The 20,662-nt window shown below is 33.2% G+C and overlaps 1 protein-coding gene across 3 annotated transcripts in view; it reads left to right on the top strand.

Annotated features, from left to right (window-relative positions):
• Nucleotides 1–20,662, top strand: part of CSMD3 (CUB and Sushi multiple domains 3) — a 586,238-nt gene that overhangs the window by 388,450 nt on the left and 177,126 nt on the right. For all 3 annotated transcript variants that reach the window (XM_058820586.1, XM_058820594.1, XM_058820602.1), the window contains 3 exons: nt 593–719; nt 1,411–1,613; nt 18,935–19,126. In XM_058820586.1, the coding sequence (XP_058676569.1) occupies nt 593–719; nt 1,411–1,613; nt 18,935–19,126 (522 nt within the window). The remainder of the gene's footprint in view (nt 1–592; nt 720–1,410; nt 1,614–18,934; nt 19,127–20,662) is intronic.

Here is a 20,662-nt window from a genome sequence, read left to right on the forward strand (position 1 = left end):
CACTTATAGTTCTCTCTGCATGTACCTCACCTAAGTCTTTCTAGGTTAAAAATAAATAGCAATTCTTAAACATTTGTGCCCATGGAAAGTCCTAATACATGCCAATCTAGTTAATGTCAGAAAATGATCAACATAAAAAGTTTTATTATAAAGACATTGTAAAATTAGTATTTTTTTACTTATATATAAATATAAATAAGCTAGAAAAATCTCTTATATTTATGTGAAATAGATTAAATAACATAATTAAGACATGAAGAGATATAAAGTTTTTTTGTATTTTTGTCGTTCCTGTTTCTTTACAATATTACTATAACTTCATAAGTTTTGCAGCTATCTACAGGCTCAGTTATTCCCATAGGAGAGTGATAAGACAAGAGTTAAATATTATTGTATCTTTCTTTTTCATCTTCATTTAGAGGAAATTGGGATTGGTAAGTAGGTGAAGCAAGGGGTGAAATGCTTATTTGTTTTTTTAATATTATGGCATATGATCAGTTTAATTGTGTAACCTGTTCAACAAAATAGTAAATGTATAAAGTGGTTGCTCAGATGATTAGCTTTAAGATCATTCCATAATGTTTTTTATTAGCTGAATGTGGAGGACGGTTTAAAGGAGAGTCATCAGGAAGAATTTTGTCTCCTGGCTATCCTTTTCCCTATGACAACAATCTGCGCTGCATGTGGGTGATTGAAGTAGACCCAGGAAATATTGTCAGGTACTGAAAATGAATCCTAAAATTTAGACTTTTTATTTTTTGGGGTTTTTTTCACTGTAATCAAATCTTACGGGCATAATAACCAAATCACTCTCTTGAGTGAAGGGAAAAAAGGGGATTATGGGTGAAAAACTTAAGATGCAAATCACAGGTTTTGGCATTTTAGGTTTGGGTTGAAACTGTTGATTTTTAAGAAGCATTATCCAAAGAAGACTGAGCTTTAAAATTGGTTATAATTTTGTGAAATGCAGGAGGCAGAAGAAATCTTTAGTGAAAGACTATATTAAAAAATACCACAAAACAACGAAACAACACAACCTGCATTTTCAAAGCTCTTTTTAGTTAATTAGTTTTGATGGGAATGTGATATATAATATTGTTTTAGAAAAACTGAAACTAAAGCTCTCTTCTGAAAAGATTGTGTATATACTTATAGTTTATTTGAATGGCTAAAGTAATATATTATTTTATGGTGGAAAAATTCAAATATTCTAAGGTTTTTTTTTCTTTCAAATTCATTTTTGTATTGGGCTGTCATGCATTCAAAGATAAATGTGTGAAACATTATAAAAATTGCCCTTTGGAGTTAAATTTTATTTGGTTGTTTTTCTGTTGCTTGTTTGGTTTTGTTGTTAAAGTTATATTTTTGAGTAATATTAAAGCTGACAATAAAATCATTATGTTCTTTCAGCCTCCAGTTTCTTGCTTTTGATACTGAGGCATCCCATGACATTCTTCGAGTTTGGGATGGTCCACCTGAGAATGAGATGTTGCTCAAAGAAATTAGTGGCTCCCTTATTCCTGAAGGCATTCACAGTACACTCAACATAGTAACTATCCAGTTTGACACAGACTTTTACATCAGTAAATCTGGATTTGCCATACAGTTTTCAAGTAAGTTGATTCATTTAATTTTTAATTTATTATAAGATGAATTCACTCACAGATAATTATCATGCTAGAAACACTTGAAATCAGTGACTACATTTCTGATGTTTTAAGGGAAAAAAGTGGCACAGACTTAAAGATTTGTTGTAAAAATATTTTTTTATCCTAAAGAAAGAAATAAACAAAAATAAAATATCATGTTCTTTGCTAGTGTTGGTTTTCAAGGGCAGCTGGGACAGTGCGAGAATGCTTATAACTATGATTAGTGTTTTTCACAAAGGAGGCGAAGTAAGCATGCTAAAATCTCCATCCTTTTCTAATCAGTAAGAGTTTCTGCTTTCAGAGATATATGTGGTGAGTTTTCATTTCTTTTGTGATTGTGTGGGATGAAAACAGGAAAGAGCTCCACAGGAACAGCAATGTCCTTCTCCCTTTTGCCTTCTAGTGCTATATCATCTTATTACAGGCAGCAGGATGACAAATCTAAACAGTTGCCTAACTGTTATTAAATCCCTTTAGACATTTTATTGCTGAAACAGAAGAAATCATTGAGCCAGGTCCATTTTGACCTTCTTTTTCATCGGGTCAGTGAAATTTATATATATTTTTTCAAGATTAGCAAAGACTAGTCTAATATAATTTTGTGTAGTGGTAGCAAGGTTTCTAACATGGGTTGACACAGAGACTCAATGTTAACACTGTTTACCTCATTGTGCTTCCTGTGCTTGGTAGCTGTATTAGCCCTTGTATTAGCCCTACTCTTATTCTTTCCATGTGTATGACAAATACATGTATGTGCATACAGTAATTTAAAGGAAGGATGAATTATGGAAATGCAAGTACAAAGTGAAAGATATTTTATTTGTAGTGACAGAGTGCTTCAGCTCCATCAGCTTATTTTTGAAGCTCTGAATAGATGTTTTAATCCTTTGGCTCCAAGGTATTTTTGCCATTTTACTACCTTCCCCTCTTTCAGACCCTGTATGAGAGATTCTCACATGTTTCCGTTATCAGACATGCTTTTATATTTAATGTTGAAGCCAGAGAGGGAGACCATTATGCACTGGACTTATTTAGGCAGTCATTAAAGCTGAGTGGAAAAATAGATGGATGCAGAATAATAATGGAGTTACAAGGAAAAATGGATAGTACATGGGAGTAAAGTTACAAAACAGCTACTGATGCATTTGCATTGATTTATGTGAAAAAAGGGTTTAGAAATTTATCTGATAGGCTTTTTATTTGTTTCTCCATGCTGTTGCAGTCTGTTGAGTTCTAATGACGCTAAAGAAACTGAGAAGTTTTACTGCCTCAGCATTGCTCTTTGTCTTTAGTCCAGATTCTCAAAATCAGAGTGTCCTTCTCAAACTGTTGATGTGGCATGGTTTGGGTGTATATTCTCGGTAGAAAAACAGAGGATTTTTGTTTTGTTTTGTTTTTTTCCCTAAGTAAATATTTTAAAGTAATGTGCAAATATCTACAGAACCTGAATAACACTATTGCTCTATGGACATATTATTTCACTAACAAATAGAGAAAAATATTTGAGGAGATGGGGAAATGAGAAGGACAATTCTTTGCAACTTTGTTCCAAGTATTCATATACTTTCTTTGAGTACATAATATTGTCTGAGTAAAACAGATGGTGTCTTTATACTCTAGCTACATTGTAATTAACCAACAGAAAGCTCACACAAGGGAGGTATCTGCTTTTACTTCCCTCTTGCTATTTCATGAAGACAATTTAACTGGATTATTGGCCCTTTTACCTCAAGAGGAATGTTATTCAATGACAGCAGATATTTTATGTTCAAACTCATTTAAGAGTTTGAATGCTTTATTTTCTTCTCTATTATGTTCTTACCCTTTAAAGAAAAATGTGTTTCCAAAAATGGGTTAAGCCTTTCTATTAGTTCCTTACAGTTTTTTATTTCTTTTTATCAATTGTTCTTACACAATTTTGCATCTGTCATTTAATGAGCAAAAATTATCACCACTGATAATGTGGTATAATTTATATTTGACTCCTCTATAAGCCATCCAATGTTATCAGAAAAACAATTTTTGTCTGGAGATACAAAAGGCAGGTGAGATAGCATTCTTCACCAAATTAAAGGGTGGATGCAAAAACCTAAAGATAAAATGTTATATAAAAAGTAGAAAGAAAATTATATTTAATTAGTATTATGTATTACAGCAGGCAATATTAGAATTGTTTCTTTCTAGGGCTGCCCAAAGCAATCCTTTAAAAGTCCTGGAAGTTGTTATTATTTTTTAAAATTTAGAGGATCCAAAGGGAAAAAAAATCACAATGAGATTTTTCTTGCCCATTATGTTAATTAGTCTATTTTTTTTTTCTTTTTGTCAACTTGCCTTTTTGTGGAGGAAATAAACCCCAAAAGTTTATTTTTATCTGCAAAAGTAGAACTATTTTGACGGTTTAAACATTCACAATCTCTTTCTGTAATAAAATAATCACAGAATCATTGAATGGCCTGGGTTGGAAGGGACCTTAAAGACCACCCAGTTCCAACCCTCCAACCCTCTTGCCATGGGCAGGGACACCTTTCCCCAGAGCAGGTTTCCCTGAGCTCCATCCAGCCTGGCCCGTTGAACACTGCCAGTTGTGGGTCACCCCCAGCTTCTCTGGGCAGCCTGTTCCAGTGCCTCACCATGCTCATAGTAAAGAATTTCTTCCTCATATGTAATGTAAACCTACTCTGTTCAGTTTGACCCTTGTCCTGCCACTCCATGCCCTGGTCAAAAATCTCTCTCTGTGTTTCATGTAGGCTTCCTTCATGTACTGGAAGTCCACAACTAGGACTCCTTGTAGCCTTCTCTTTTCCAAACAGAGCAATCCCAGTTCTCTCAGCCTTTCCTCGCAGGGGAGGTGTCTTATCTCTCTAATCATCTTGGTGGACTCACTCCAATAGGCTCATGCCCTGTCTGTGCTGGGGACTAGGAAGCTGGATGCAATACTCCAGCTGGGGTCTCACAAGGTCAGAGTAGAGGGGTAAGAAGTTATTTCTTTTATGCTGAACTAAGGAATGCTGGAGATTTTTTTTATGGTTGACAAGTATAAATTTCTAATTTAACAAAATTGTGCATTACTCTCAGAGGAAGAAATAAAAATGGTGAATTTCAGATGAAATAAGGGAACTCAGCCTGATTGTTCTTCTCTACTTTCCACCAGTTATCCAGGGCTAGTGAAAGTATACAGCTTCTTTTATACATCTAATGTAAACAAAGAAATTAATGACTTCACATCATCACTAGGCATAGCAGAATTTTGGTCTAATATTTCTTTTATGTGTCTTTATGTCTTTCAATTTTGTATTGGACCTCTGCAAATTACCATAACAGTATCTCTTAATTAAACATTACAGCTTTTCAGTTTCTGCAGTTTTCTTTGAGACTTCAATGAAGTAACATGATAGAAAGCAGAGCCCACAAATCCTGAAAATCAAAGTAGCAAAAGACGTATAACAAAGCAGAATATTTCAAAAACTTTGTATATATGTGTAAAAGGAAAATAAGAAACTCTGGTGATTCAACAGTAAGACAAAAATATGAGGATTTTGGAACATGTATAAATGGCATGTGAATGCCTATGTAGCTATAGAACAAATGCCAGTGGTCTAACCTTAAAAAATTGTGAAAAGTTGACAACAGGCCAAAAGCAATATGCAAACAGGAAATGCCTGTTACAGTATATTTTCTCTCAGCTGAAAGAGACAGAACATGGGGAGTCCAGTACATACTGGAAAAACACCAATTAAATCAGCAGTAATTTTTTTTTTTGAACGGTGAGTTCTGCACAAAATAGAAAATTAAACCTTCAAGACAAGTGAAGAGAAAGTGAAGGGAACAATCATGTCCTTGCCAAAGACATGAGCTGTATTTCTCAGGGTCAGAGCAAAATATGAGGCACAGTGAAACATTTTCATCTGTTGATATCACTTCATGTCACCAAGATTAAAGTAGTAGCTGTGAAAAAAGACAGAGAACTGAAAGGAGAGTAATAACACTAAAATGTAAAACATTTGCTGATAACAATTGTGTGCATATTTAAAATAATATTTTTAATCACTTTAATATTTCTGAAGTGTGTAATATTAGATCAGATCCCAATGAAATTAATCAAATCCTTTCCACAGATTTCAATGGCCTTTGATTCTGGTATTACAGGAAAGTTTTCTCTCTGCTAACTTTAACATTTCGGGTGCCATTTAGCTTTCATGCAGAAAGGAAGGATCTGTATTCATCTTTAGTAGGCCATTATTTCACCACTGATAGCTGCACTACTGAATCACTTAGCATTACAGAATACATTCTGCTCAGATCTCAGAGTGCAGTCACATTTCTGACTAATTAAGCAGCACACAGGATAGAGCATTTTTGAGTATTATAATGCAGTCAGTGCAGAACTAAACTGTAAATATTTTTTGAGTTTTAGAAGGGTTTTGTAAATAGATGCTCTAGCAGTATCTCTTATATAACAGGATATGCCTTAAAATGCTTGGATTTACTGTCAAATTGCAGCTAGCTGCTCCTTCTTATTTTAACACTGGATGTGCCCTTTGGAGTACTTACCTCTATATACTACAGAAAAAGCCTAGAACCCTTGAGGCAGGTACCTGCTTGCATGACTGTCTGACAATATTAATTTCCAGTCTAGAATTATAATGCATCATATTGGTTGCATTGATTACTGTGATGATTAAATGCTTGCAAGTCAACTTTCTATATTTATGATTTATAACCACAGTGTCTTCTGAATGTTTTGTGTTCAATTTTTTTCTTTTATTTCTTTTTTCTGTTATTGTTTTTGGTTGTTTTCATTGTTGTCTTGTTTTCTGGTGTGATTTCTTTTGTTCAAAGACAGACCTATTAGCCACATTCATATGTAGGAAGATTCTTTTGATGATGAACACCTTCCTGTAGTTCTATTTTTTTTTTCTTTTCTTCAGTTTTCGAGTAACAAAGATCTCTACTTCTGATATATTTACCCTGAAGGGGATTTGCAAATGCATATGGGGAATTTTACAGGTTTCTTTCTCAGAATGCTGTTTCCTACCACTGCTGGTATAGGGATCACTTCCTGATATAACTTTTTCATTTTTTCTGAAGTCACTAACATAGGGTTTATTTTTCCTTGTGTCTATTCCATAGCAGAAAGAAATTTTAATCTAAAATATTTTCACACTCTGGTTTGCTGATTTCTTTCAACTTTGAGCAGAATCCTTTGGATTTATAGATTCCAGGAGCACTACTTTCCTATCAGAAATATCTGTGGATGTCCACACTTGTAAATTTAGCTCAGTAGATTTCTTTTAGGTTTGTAGGAGGTGGTATTGGTGTACATTTTCTTGTTTAGTTTCGGGATTTTTTTTGTTTGATTTTGGGGGTGGGTTTGCTTTGTTTTTAGCATCAAGAGGCTTAAAAAGAAAGAAACCATTTATTAGATTTGTTTCCTTCTATTGGCTGTTACCTTCCTTTTAAGAAGTAGATATTAGTAAAAGGAGTGATCATTTATGTCTTTCAATGACACAAATTTCATTCCTGTCACAAGTTTGTAAATGGCAATAACTTAGTAGCTGTCATCTCTCACTTCAGTAGCATAGATGGTACGTGCATTTATGCAGGCAAATACTATGAGTCAATGCTTACCTGTAAAATGCCTTGGTAATGACTTGTAGCTAGAGAGACCTGGATTTATAGTATTAATAAGTGAAAGCTGAAAGGAAATATAAAAAGAATTTGGTGACTTATAATTACATTATAAATATTTTTAACATTATAAATAAACAAGTCCTCCTCTCCACCATGTCACCAGAAAAGTAACTTCTTTTAATTATATTTGAGATTAAAATTCCTGATTTTTAAACCCCATGCATTATAGTTTGTCCAAACCTTTTTGACTTGTATGAATAGAAAGTCTACTCACCTGTCCTAAATTTACATATGTAAAGTTGACTTTGTCTGACTTGTGACATAGCATTTCAGAGAGATCAAGCTGATAGGGTTCCAAATTTCAAATGTTGTGTGTCTCAGACTTATATTTTAATTTCATATTTCAATTTTATATGTGGGAGAGGTATTCTTTGAATCTGAAAAATCTGATGTTATCTTTTCTGTTAAATAATAATAAAATTGAACACTCTGCTTTAAGCTTCTTGGATAAATGTTCAGTTCCAATAGGTTACTTTAATTGCAGAAGAAGTCCATTATAAATATTTATAAAATAATATATTTATATATATTTTAAATAATATAAATATTATTTAAAATAATAGTTTTATTGCAAAACTATACTTCCAAATTTACTTTGCTGTATACACAATTATTGGTTCTTAATATTATATTATTGATTCTTAATATTAATATTATTATAGTATTGGTTCTTAATATTATTATTATAATATTGGTTCTTAATATTATTATTATAAATAAAATTACTTTTCTGTTTCAGAAAAGGTTCTCTAACTTCCATATATTTTTCTCCTTTGGTCAATCCAATCTCTCATTGAAATCTAAGTCAGCTATTGAGCACCAGACAGCAAAATATTTATGTAATAATACAACTCCTTGAAATTATTTCAACTAAGACACTTTGAAGATTTAATTAATAGCATGTATTTTATTTTCTGTTCTGTATTAGTCACTAAAAATTTGTCAAATTGTCAACAGAAAAGCATTACAATTTGGTCTATATCCACATACACAAGTGTATGATTTTATTCAAAGTATCAAATCATAGAATGAGGATATGAGGAAGACTGGTGATCAAATAACCTGTGCTTTTAATATAGTTTGCCTCTTTGGGGCCAAAATTATGTGACTCCATCGATTGGATAAGGAGTATAATCCCAATTAAGCTTTCCTTCCTTTCTATTTCCTTTGCTACCAATAAGTGGACAAAACTGCATGAGACCAAGACTTAATCATGTTTTGTCTTCTGCATACAAAGAAATATAATCCAGACCCCTTGTCTTGTGAAAAATTCACCATGACAATTAGTCTCTGCATTCATATGCTACATTGATTACTCATCAGTCCATATTTGCAATCTTATATAGAATATCAAGCAAAATACTGTGGGACTGATGAATCCATCATTTGAGGCTTATGTGATTTATTTGTACAAAACCATGCACAGGTGACAGGTTGCACGTCTTTAAAGGTACATGGAGTTCATTTTCTTGCAATAACTTCTGTACCTAGGAGAACAATATATTGAGCTGTTTTTACAGAATTCTCCAAAATGGTGTCTTGCTAAACATTTGATATAAAAGACAGAAGAAAACTGTGGAATTGACATTCAATAGCATGACTGGGGAAGCCATTTTCCAGTGGGAGATAAATTGGATGCTATAGTTAATTTGTTCTCTGTTGTCACTGAGCAATTTTGTTTTTCATTCATTCTAGTTAATGTTACTTTGGAGATAGATATTCTGTTCATAATTTTCAGTATCATTAGTTTCCTTTGTTTATCATTCATGTGCCATCCTTTATAGATACATGCACATGCATGCATGTGATGGGATCTTTCCTGCAAGTACAGGTACATCTTCAGGACTCTTACCTTTTTTCTACATTCAGATTGCAGTAGAGTTCACAAATGTACAGGAGGGACAACTATTTTGAGACTTATCTTCTGTTTCTCCAAGGTCTTAGTCTCTTCTCATTTGAACATCTCTCCTTTTTAAGTCAATGAGTGTAAGTGAAGTGCATATTCTATTGTATACAATCCATATCAAAGGAAAGGAAAGTGTCTTGGAGGTTTTATTCCAAGCTTGTAATTGACTGAACATCACAGAAATGCATCTAGAGAGAAGTAATATTTTGAGAGAATGGCATGCCTATATATATATATGCATAATCATTAATGTTGGAAAAGACTTCTGAGATCATCAAGTCCAACCATCACGGTAGCACAAACACCTGCCATAGTGGAGTTGACTTCAAGTGTGTCAGTTTATTGTCTGTTCCTACTTTCCCTCTTACCCCATTTCTGCCCAAGGATACCCATTTTGTAACATAGTAATATAAAAGAGAGAGATTTTTGCTTCTATTGTTTTTGTCAAGGAAATGATAATTTTTCTTCACAGCATTCCAGTAAACTGCCTGATCTCATAACTGACAGATAGAGAAAAGACTCTTGACTGATGATTGCTTGTCTTTCTGTCTTATGTGTATTAATGTGGAAAAAATTGAAAAATTATTTGTGGACTGGTGTCTTCATTTAGAGGCTGGACATACTCTGACATGCAGTCTGAGATACAATTCATTTGCAGAGATGAATTTTAAAATCTTGCTAAATATATAAACATAGAATCTTTATTCTTATTAATATTCCATTGTTGTTTTGATAAAATGTAATATGTACAATACTAAAGAAAACAGAAGCTATTCTTTGACAGTGTTCTTTAAATTTTTCAAGTGATTATAGTATAATACTTCCTTCAACAGAAAAAAATTATTGCCTTTGCAAAGAACAGGGTAATTACATTCAAGTGTATGGACAGAATATTACCAAATGATGAGGCAAATTCTGCATCAATGTCAAACTTATCAATTATAGTACACCCTCCCCACCACCCCCCCAACCCAACCCAAGCAAACAAATAAAAAGAATGTTTGGAAAAATTTTACAAAAATAAAACATTCAGACAGATTAAAGATTTGACCTTATCTTTAGGAACTATCAAAATATTCTCGGTGTTTTGAAACTATAAATCTAAAATGCAAATATAAAATTTATGAAACTAAAAGGCAAAATAAAAAATTTAACTTTTAACATAGGAACAATCTCCCCCTCTCTTCAGAAGATTTCAGTTAAAGGACAAGGCAAACCAGAAGTGCTGTTCTCTCCTATACAACCATATCCTGAACAGTTGCAACAAAGCAGGTTGCACACTATTCTGCAGACCACCAAATGAAACTCTCACATTTTACCTCAAATCATCTGAAAAATCTTTTTAATAGAAATGTTGTTAAGAACTGAATTACTATTAATAAGATTTTTCACTGCCTGAGCAGCCCTTGTGTGTGGCCCGAGGTTCTCATAATTTCTTCTTTTTGAGCAGCTTTTTCTATTTCACTGTATTCACATGTATACATAAAGGAATATGCACTCTGATATAATATAAAAATCTTAAAAGAACCAAAATGTTCCAAAAAACCCCAAGCCGTAAACACACAATCTAAATGAAATTAGGATTTTCAAAACCGTTTCCAGCTGGAATGCATTGCCAGCATGATTAGATATTGACACAGTATCCATTTTCTATTGAGTTTCAGAAATTATCTGAAGCCATATGTCAATTTATTTATTTGGGCCTGAGTTTCATACTCATTACCAAAGCTCTGAGCAAATACTTAAAAAATAATACCTGTTCCAAGCTGGAGAGTTCATATTATTGGAAAAAAAAGATTATTACTTATGTACTGGAGATAAAATAACTCTTAAGGTTTCCAATAAGACACACTAAGAGAAATGTAGTGCTTTGGATGGTTTTACCACTAGTATAAATTGAAAAAACAAAAACAAAGAGAAAAAGTAAAATTATCTCATTAAACCAATGTCATTTATCTGCCTAAGAACTACAATGTAGTTCCTAGGGAGATAAATCTAGTAATACAATCCATAACCTATCCTTTCTGATAACCTATCTCTAATCCTATCTGATAGTAAAATCAGATAAAGAGCCTTAAGAAAAATCTTCATGTCCATTGTTGCCCTCCTCCCCCATTTACCATCCCCACCCACACCCCCCAAAAAGAGGCTATACCAGGTTAGAGTGTAAACAAGAGTTTTAAAACAAGTTTAGTTGATGTCTGAGTTGGGGTCAAGCTGGTGAGGAATCTTGTTCTGACTGTTGGTTGTGGAGTGTGTGGCCATGAAGGAGCCTTAGCCCAAGCTTTGGTTGTGCAAGTGTGACTGCCAGAGTTGGTCCAAGAGTGGTTGGATGGGGAAGTTTCCTCAGCACAGAGACCTGCCTATACAACCTAGAAAACCTGGTTATGCAGGATGTTAAACTTCTTCATTGAAGGGATGTGTTGTCCAAAATAAAATTCTGGTTCTTTGATTTATTCCTAATATTTTCCCATTTTAATCTTCAAACAATAACTGACAAACTTGGATAGAGTCGATGAAGTCATGCAAAATCAACAAATGGAGTCTGTGGTTAGAATTTACTTAAGAATTACAATGACCGTGCTTCTAAATATCTGTTAGATCTACAGCAGAAAGGAGAGTTAAAAATAGATTAAAGAAATGCTATCAGCAATGCTTCTGTTAGTAGAAGACCATGAAAATGCTGTAGGTAATTTGTTCTTTCTTTTTCAGGAAAATTTATATAGAAGGTTGGATTTAAAATAGCAAATACCAGGCTTACCTGGTTCTCAAACAGCATTAGAGATTCGGGGAGACTGCAGTGTCCATATGGGCAAAGGTTTTATGTGGGTCCTGAGACAGCTTGAATTTTGAAGGTGCTTTCAGGTTTGGTTCAGGCTGATGTGTGTTTGAAAGACCAGCAATACTAGAAAGACTTTATTTAAAGTGATAGGAGTTTAGAAGAATATGTTGGTTTAAATAAGTTTATAATAATATTTTAAACATGATTTGTGTTATAAGGGCCCTGAAATTTGGAAGGCTTGAAGCTACTGACATGACTGTGGGCTCTGGGGAAAGAAAAAAAAATTAAAGGGGAAAAATGAAATTTTTTTTTTCCTTAATTTCTTCAGCTTTGCAATTCAGACTCTTTAATTATATTTGACTTGGCATGCATTAGGACATCAAATTTACAAATCACTGTTAACACCAAGAAATCTCAAGACATTTATTATATTGTTTCCAGCATCAGTGGAGTCTCTTACAGCCTTGTCCAACTTTTAATGCGATGTTTCAAGGTATCTTTCCTCCATGAAATTAGAGCTGTCCTTTTAGAACATTTCAGCCACCTGTTAAATTGCCTGGACTTATGAACTATCAGAAACTTTTTGAACCTGGTAGTAACTTACGGCTTTTGAAGCAGGAATAATCAATTAAGAATATTTAATTATCTGATTTATGGATTAAATATATTTTTCCTTATTATTGAAAAGATGTATCAAAACCTTTTTATACCCCACATAAAGGACACTTTTAGAAAGATCTGTGTTTACATCTTTTCTGGGTATGATTGAGTGCTGGTTTAGTGGTTTCTGTGGCTCTGTAGGAGCATTTGCACAGTATTGTACAGCTCATAAAGAGATTATTTAGGATCATCTCCCTCATCTCTACTGCTCAAAACACATGAATCTGTTTATATAAATGCTCTTAGGAAAAATTCAAACAAGTTTTGGGTGGAAGGGAAATTAATTTTTTGCATAGCTTGGCTGCCAAGATTCTAAACAAGATTCTGCCTCACTTTTTTCAAGTCACCTAGCAGGAGCTGTGTAAGATAAACAACTTTCCAGAGTAAATACTTCTGCCTCTGCAATGGCATTTGTTTTCTGGAGGATTGTTGATCTCATATTCAAAGTCTAAATTAGAAAATATGGTTATATGACTATCTGAGATATTAAGTCTCACTTGTGGGTCCTTCAGTAATTTCTGTGTTAGCACATCACACAGGAGAACTAAGAGGAGCTGATGCACGGATTGAAACAGCTGGTAATGAACCACTGCTGGCAACACTGTTTAGAGATATTCTTAGTTCAGAGTCGATCTAGCGTAGTTCAGTAGTGTATCTTCAAATTTAGCTTCATCCAAATGAAAACAATTCATCTGCTCCAAAACCATGACCCACTGCAAACCAAAACACAATCTGGAGTTTTATTTTACAAACATGCTCAGCTCAGAAGTGTGTAATAATGTTGTTGAAACACTTTCTGTCACTCTGACCGTGTAGAGAGACACACAAGCTCTGTGTATCTCATGTGTTCACTAATCTCTCACTCACTGAGCAGTCTGAGCATGAGCTGTGTTCATCCCCATCCTGAGACTAAGAATTGTCTCTTAGTTCTTTATCTAGCCCAAATTGTTTGACTGATTGCATGTGATTACTCTGAACTAGCAGTGCCAAGATAAAAAATAAAATAGGTTTCTGCATTTTTCTCTCTTCATTAAAGAAAAAAGGCTCTCAGATGATCGCTCACAGGTTTGTGCAACACACAGAGTCACTCTTGCACCTGTTATGCTGCATATATTAGGTAATAGACACATCTGAGGTTTGTCCATTTCCCATAAAAATGTTTTTATAGGAATTTAATGGATAACATTCACAAATCACAGCTTGCTAGTTATTCAAGACAATATTTCCTACTCTGAGTTTCCAATTATTGCAATAGAATAAAACATGAAGTATTCTTTTCTTACTTTATCAACTCTAATACATCACAAAGAACTTTAATGCTTATACATGAACTTATGGGTAACTGTGATAGCCCAATCTTTATTTTGCAGAAAGGTGTCAAGATTGCATTGCAGGTAATCAGGCATATGTAAAGGTATTATTCCCAGAATTTTTGCTTACTCCACAAATTTTCATGGGGAATTATGTGATCACTTCAGTGATTGAGGTGCCTGAATATATAAAAGGAAAAAAATCCCCCTTCTTGTACTGGAATATACAGTTCATAAACAGTATTGACACATTCAAGAGAGAGAAAAAAAAAAGGTTGAAGATAGGTAATGAAAAGAAATATTAAAAAAAAAAAACAGATTAAAGAGGCAAAAAGAGTTGAGAATGGAGGACAGAACACACAGATAACCTCTCTGAAATAAAAACCCTTAAACATACACAACTTTTAACTGTAGTAATGATGAGCTAGAGTCAGGCACATGAAAAAACCCTTATGGCTACAGCAGACATGACAGAAAGCTGTGATTAAGAAATTCAGTTTGAATATATGGGGAATACACGTTATCTCTCAAATGCATTAATTCTATAATTGCAAACAGTATCGAGATATTCTTTCTCCAGTCTCCTTCTTGCATGGCTATTTTTTAATTTTTCCCTCAAAAAAAAAGATATTTATGTTTGAGGATTCTTATTCTGACAAATTTATTTATAAAAAAAAATCCACCTCCTCTTTGAGGTAAATAGATGACAATAAGCAAGTAAAAATGGAATTTACCAACAGATTTAATATTAAAATAGAGACAACACATTTAATATAGATTATTAATACATCATTTCTGTCTAAATTGAAAAAAATAATGTATTTCCTTCTGTTCCAGTGGATGAGAACATTAAGTATCAATCTTAAGTAAAAGTTTCTCCCTTATGATACTGATTGTAGAGGGAATCTGGGGAACAAGCTTATTAATATGACACCAAACTTTTGCATGACCAAAATTAAATTAAATTAATCCCAGTCCCAGTTAAGCAAGTTGATTTAGACATGTGCTTACAAAGCAAGATATGTGGTGTTCAGAAATAATATGAAGGAATAATTTATTTATGTTCCAATCTCCATGTAGTTGTGGAACTCTGGATACCTTCTCTTCGTTTATTCTCCTTAAAATGAATTAGAGAGGGAAAAAAAAAAAAGAAAAGTAAGGAAAAATAATTTCCTAAAAGTAATTTTTAGGAAATCTGTAATGCCCACTTATTTCCACACAAAGTATGATGACATGCAAGAAAATCAAATAAACAAGCCAACATGATTATGCATATGTATGTATATATATATACATACAAATATATGTATATATATGTATGTATTTATGTATGTATGTATGTATGTATGTATGTAGATAAATACCATAAATTATGGTCAAAATTTATATATATAATTATATATATATAATTATGGTCAAAATTATATATATATATAATTCTACCATAATTTATATACATAAACCTTTACCACAATTTAAAATTACCATCAAAGTAAAATAACAGCTGAAATTTTCGTATCTAAATCTCTCAGTTCCAGTTGTTGAAATGCTCCATGGAGGTAGGTGTATAGGTTGAAATAGCGGTGAAAGACACAAAGTTTTTGCTTTCAAATAAAAAATAAGTAGATTTTTATATAGATAGAAATTAAACATTTAGAGAAAAATGTGTTTCAAAAACTTGTATATATATTTGAATTGTCCAGTGTGCATGAGGCTGAGGCTATTTCCTATTTTTACCCTACCACATCTCCAAAGTCTGTTTGAAAAAATGTACTAAGTGCTCCAAGTTAGTAGCTTTATAGCTTTACAGTGTGCTTTCACTAAGAACTCATCACTGTTTTATTATCCTGATGATGATATTTAGGATAATGTCGTGCAACTACATGAATAAATAAATCACATATCATGTAACAGCTGTATTATGAAGGTTTTTTCCTCTCTTCCTTTAGGTAGCACTTTAGGGAGAAGAGAGAAGCAAAATTTCCCACAGATTTTAGGCAAATCTAGCCTAATAAATGATTATTTATTTATGATAAATCAAAGTATATTCAGTACTTTTAATGGCATGATGCATTCTTTCCCTTTCTTACATTCTGTTCATTCAGAATAAATTTTTTATCAGCCTGTTGAGATCTGATCTGTCAAACCAGTTCATAAACCCTTCAGTTAGATTTTCTGCTTTTAATAGAGCCTTTCAAACTGCTGAACAAACTCAGAAAAAAATGAGAATTAGACTTCCAGAAATCATCTACTTAAAATTCTAAAACCCAGATGATGACATAGTGGGAGCGGAGAAGCTCTCTTTTGCATTCTAGTGTTCCAGTGCAGAAAACAGTCTTAAAGCAATGGTTTTATTTTTAAATTAGATCTGTGTGTATTAAGTGTGAATTAGAAAAGTTTCAAAATATTCATGGAATAGTTAAAGTTGGAAACTACCTCTGAAGACCTCTAGTCCAATTCCTTGGTCACAAAACAGTCAAACAGATAACAACCACTCTGTAAAAAAAAAAAAAAAAAAAAAAAACATAAAGAATTGATCACACTTGAAGTGAAACAGTGTTTTCCTTTATACATCTGGAGTTTTGCTCATTGCATCTTCTGATTGCTATCTTTGTGCTTTTGCTGCACACATGCTTCCTAGAAGGGCTTTTGTCTTCTCTATTCCTTTTCCATAAAGCTGCTTTCTAGTGAATTCTTCCTTGGGATTCATTTGTCCCAGATGAATTTCCTTTTTAGAACCTCCTGAAGTTTTTCTCAGGCTTTTTCTCCAGCCTACTGAGACCTCCCTAAATATCATCCCTGCACTAGAGCATATCTACTGATCAGCCAGTGTCTGTACACTTGCCAAAAGCCACCTTTGTCTCATTGTCCCCATCTTTAATGAATATTGAAGTCAACAACCACCCCTGAGGGACACTGCTGCTAAACAGCTCCTGCCTGGGTTTTGGATCATGGACCCTCTTTGAACCTGGCACACCAACCTGTTTTCCATCCATTTCATACTCCACTTATCCAATCCATGCTTCATGAATTTGGCTGCAAAGCCAAAAGTCCAGGAGGTGTGTTGAGCAAGCGTGCAAGCATGCCAGATGACTGCTATACAAGGCAAATAAGGGTAAGGTGATAGGTTTGGGGCACAGATCTCATCTTATAAAAGTAATTTGCATAAATATTAGTTAGTGATTAAAATACCCAAAGAGATTGTATCAGAAATTCCTATGTGGCCACTTCGTGTCTTTTTCAGCCATATCCAATTTTTTTTCAGAATGATGCAATCTAGTAAGAGCAATATGATGAACAGACAGTAACAAGTTTCATGCCAACATTGTCTCTTTGGTCCCTCAAGACTGATTGCAAATTCTGAGTGAGAGTCAGCCCCCATTCTTCTGGAATTGCATGTTTTAGATAAAGCAGAGAACTGTTTTTCTTTTTAATGGCAAAATTCAAGGCAGATGATATTAAAGTGGGCAGAACACAGTAAATTTAGTAATCTCATATCTTAGAGATATGAGATTTTTTCTAAGTTTAAACCCAGGAACATATTTAAAGATACAAACAAGTAGTCATGATAGTGTCTAAAGCAGAATTTTTTTTTAAATTGCATGACAATATTAAAAAGTAAAACTGTATTTAATTTATTATGAAACATTTAAAATAAATATATATTTAATAGTTGAGGACTAAGAAGGAAAATTTTCCCCTTCTATTCATGCTTGATTTTTTGAGAGAATTTATTTGTGTGGATTTTTTCCCTATAGTCAGTACTTCCTAGGTTTAAAAACAACTCCATAAAAATCCCAATTTTTATACAGCTATAACTCTATTGCACCAATTACATTTTTATTAAGTATGTCTCAGAAAGGAACGTCCTTGGAGAGGTTTTTTTTGGTTTTGGTTTTTTTTTTTTGTTTTTTTTAAGATAAATACAGTTAAGACCAAAATTTGCTCTTCAAGAACATTGAAAATACAAAAGCCAGACACATTTTGGATGAATAGATTGCTGTCTGCTGGTATTACCTTCCCAGAAAGAGGGCATCTGAATTAAATCTCAGTACTGCCACTTTGTGTTTATGTTACACAGATTGCTGAGCTCAGTGGGACTAGTTCCACAGGCAAGTCTGACATTTGCTATTTATTTGTAATACATATAACATGTTTCTGTTCCTTAATGTTAGTAAGAAATAATATTTACTTGAATAAATATTGATGTACTTACTTTTTGCTAAAGCTTACATTTTAGTTTTAGTGCATATTTTATTATGTTGATGAAGAGGAAAATTTCTTTAAATTTTTTTATACTTTTTTGTAATTGTTGTGATTGTACTTTATCTTAATAATAATCCATACTGATGTATAATATATAGCTTTACATTGTCTCAGAGTAAATCCATGTGTATTTTTTGTAATGATTTCTTTATTATTACTACAGAAGTCTTGTGTTGTAGATATGTCCTATGCAAGGGTATAGATATGAGTGATCAATAAAATTCTCTTCCAAGGTCACAGCTGAATGTTACATCATAGATACATTTATGAACTACAGAATTATGGAGAACTGAAGATGTATGCAAGCATACCTTAATTGGAAAACCTGAAGTCCTTAATCTGCTTTTAATTCTATTCATATTAAAAATTGCTCTAAGTTAAAAGTACTAAATGTCCAGGGTAATTGGAAATCTCCTCCTTTCCTTTCTGCATGCTGCAGTGCTTCACAGAATTAAAAAATAACTACAAGAAAAATTAGGCACTTTTAATAACTAAAGGAGATAGAAAAAATTAATAATATAAAAGCAGCAGATTTTTTGATGATTTCTCAGCAATTTTAAGTGATTAAGAAAATTTTGAATTTGCAGAGCTTCCTGATTAGAAAAATGTTACAAAATGGAATTTTATTTTTCTTTAAAAAATGTATTTATATTTTTCACTATGTTGCTAGGTTCTGTAGCAACTGCCTGTCGTGATCCTGGTGTCCCCATGAATGGAACTAGAAATGGTGATGGAAGAGAACCTGGAGACACTGTAATTTTTCAGTGTGACCCTGGCTATGAACTTCAAGGAGATGAGAAAATAACCTGCATCCAGGTAGAAAACCGGTACTTCTGGCAGCCAAACCCACCAGTCTGTATAGGTATGCAGAAAAAAAATTAAATAATGTTTTCTTAAAAATAGAAATCGTTATGTAATGAATTACACTGTTCTAGGAACTTGTTTAAAGAAAATGCACGTACTGCACATCTTAAAAATGATTTTACATCAACCTCTGATAGTCATAACCAAAACCTTTCCTCTGTACTTGTTAGTATAATAGTTCTCATGCTCTCCCTCTCAGGGCCATCTCATTTATAATTTGATGATCTGGGACAGAGAAAACCAGTCAGTGTCAGTGACTATTATCCTTGGTAGTGTATTCTTGGACAAACATTGCGGGGAGGAATTCGCCAGAGATTACAACTGCAAGGAGCTCTGCAAAGCTTTCAAACACTCTCCTTCATTTAACAAACTTATCTTGACCTTAGCTGTAACAAATGAAATCTGCATTCTATTTGCATATCCTCTGTATGCACACTGTCTACCCTGTTCATGCATACCTGCAGACAGGTGTTTGCAAACACTACAGTACTGACTTGGTGTTTTGGTTATTCTACTTAAGGTGTTAAAGTATTATTTTCTCTGTTCTTACTCTCCTTACTATGCCTTCCTGAGTCATTTGAGCTTATGGGCTTGAAGACAAGAACTGTCTAGACTATTTTCTGTAAGACTGCAGTAAAGAAACATTTTATTGCTCATCTCTTATACTTCTTAGATGTGAAAATATGCATTTTGTAGTAATGGTGACTGAACATCCGTAAATATCTAAGTGAACAAGTAAAAGGAATTCTAGGGCTCTGGGCCCTAAAGTTAAAATATTTTTCTCTCATGTTGGCCTTACTTGATATTGCTGTTTTTAAAATATATATCTCAACTGAAAAATAATTACCCTATTATAAAGCAATACTAACAGTTTTAATCACTATCAATAGTGAGTTGATGATATTACAAAATAGATTAAATGTAGGTGTAGGTGCTCAACTGACATTCTGTCTGTAGCACATATTAAATATGCATACACTTGATTTTAGCTGCAAGAATCCATTTAATTAATACTGGTAAGTTCCACACTTCATGCAAAACACCTACTGTACACAGAGCAGCAAGAATGCTTATTATGATGATTTATTTGTCCAAATGTCAAGCATGAAGTTATTCTCCATTGATTTCCTATAATGATACATTCTCAGAGAATATGAACTGCTAATAGACTAGAGTGTGCAAACCTTGTCTTGGAGCTAAGTGATTTCAAAACTGTGTTGTAGCTCAGTACTCCCTGAAGTTCATTGATTTTTTTTTTCTCATAACTTGTACTATATTCATTAATGTTGCTTCCATCCCTGGAAATCCAAACTGTGCAACACTTACCCCACAAATAACTTCAACATCATCATCATTTATCAAAGTTAAAAAAACCCCCATAATTTTGATGAAAGAATAAGAGGCAGGAATAATTCTGAAGGTGTATAGTTGTACCATGTTCTAGATCTATTTTACTGGTTCTTTACACACCTAAGTGTCTTTTCAGACCTCTTAATTATTAATGCTCAAAATGAGGGAAATGTTGGTTTTAATT

Source organism: Ammospiza caudacuta, chromosome 1, assembly GCF_027887145.1.
Source record: "Ammospiza caudacuta isolate bAmmCau1 chromosome 1, bAmmCau1.pri, whole genome shotgun sequence".
Classification (NCBI taxonomy): Eukaryota; Metazoa; Chordata; class Aves; order Passeriformes; family Passerellidae; genus Ammospiza; species Ammospiza caudacuta.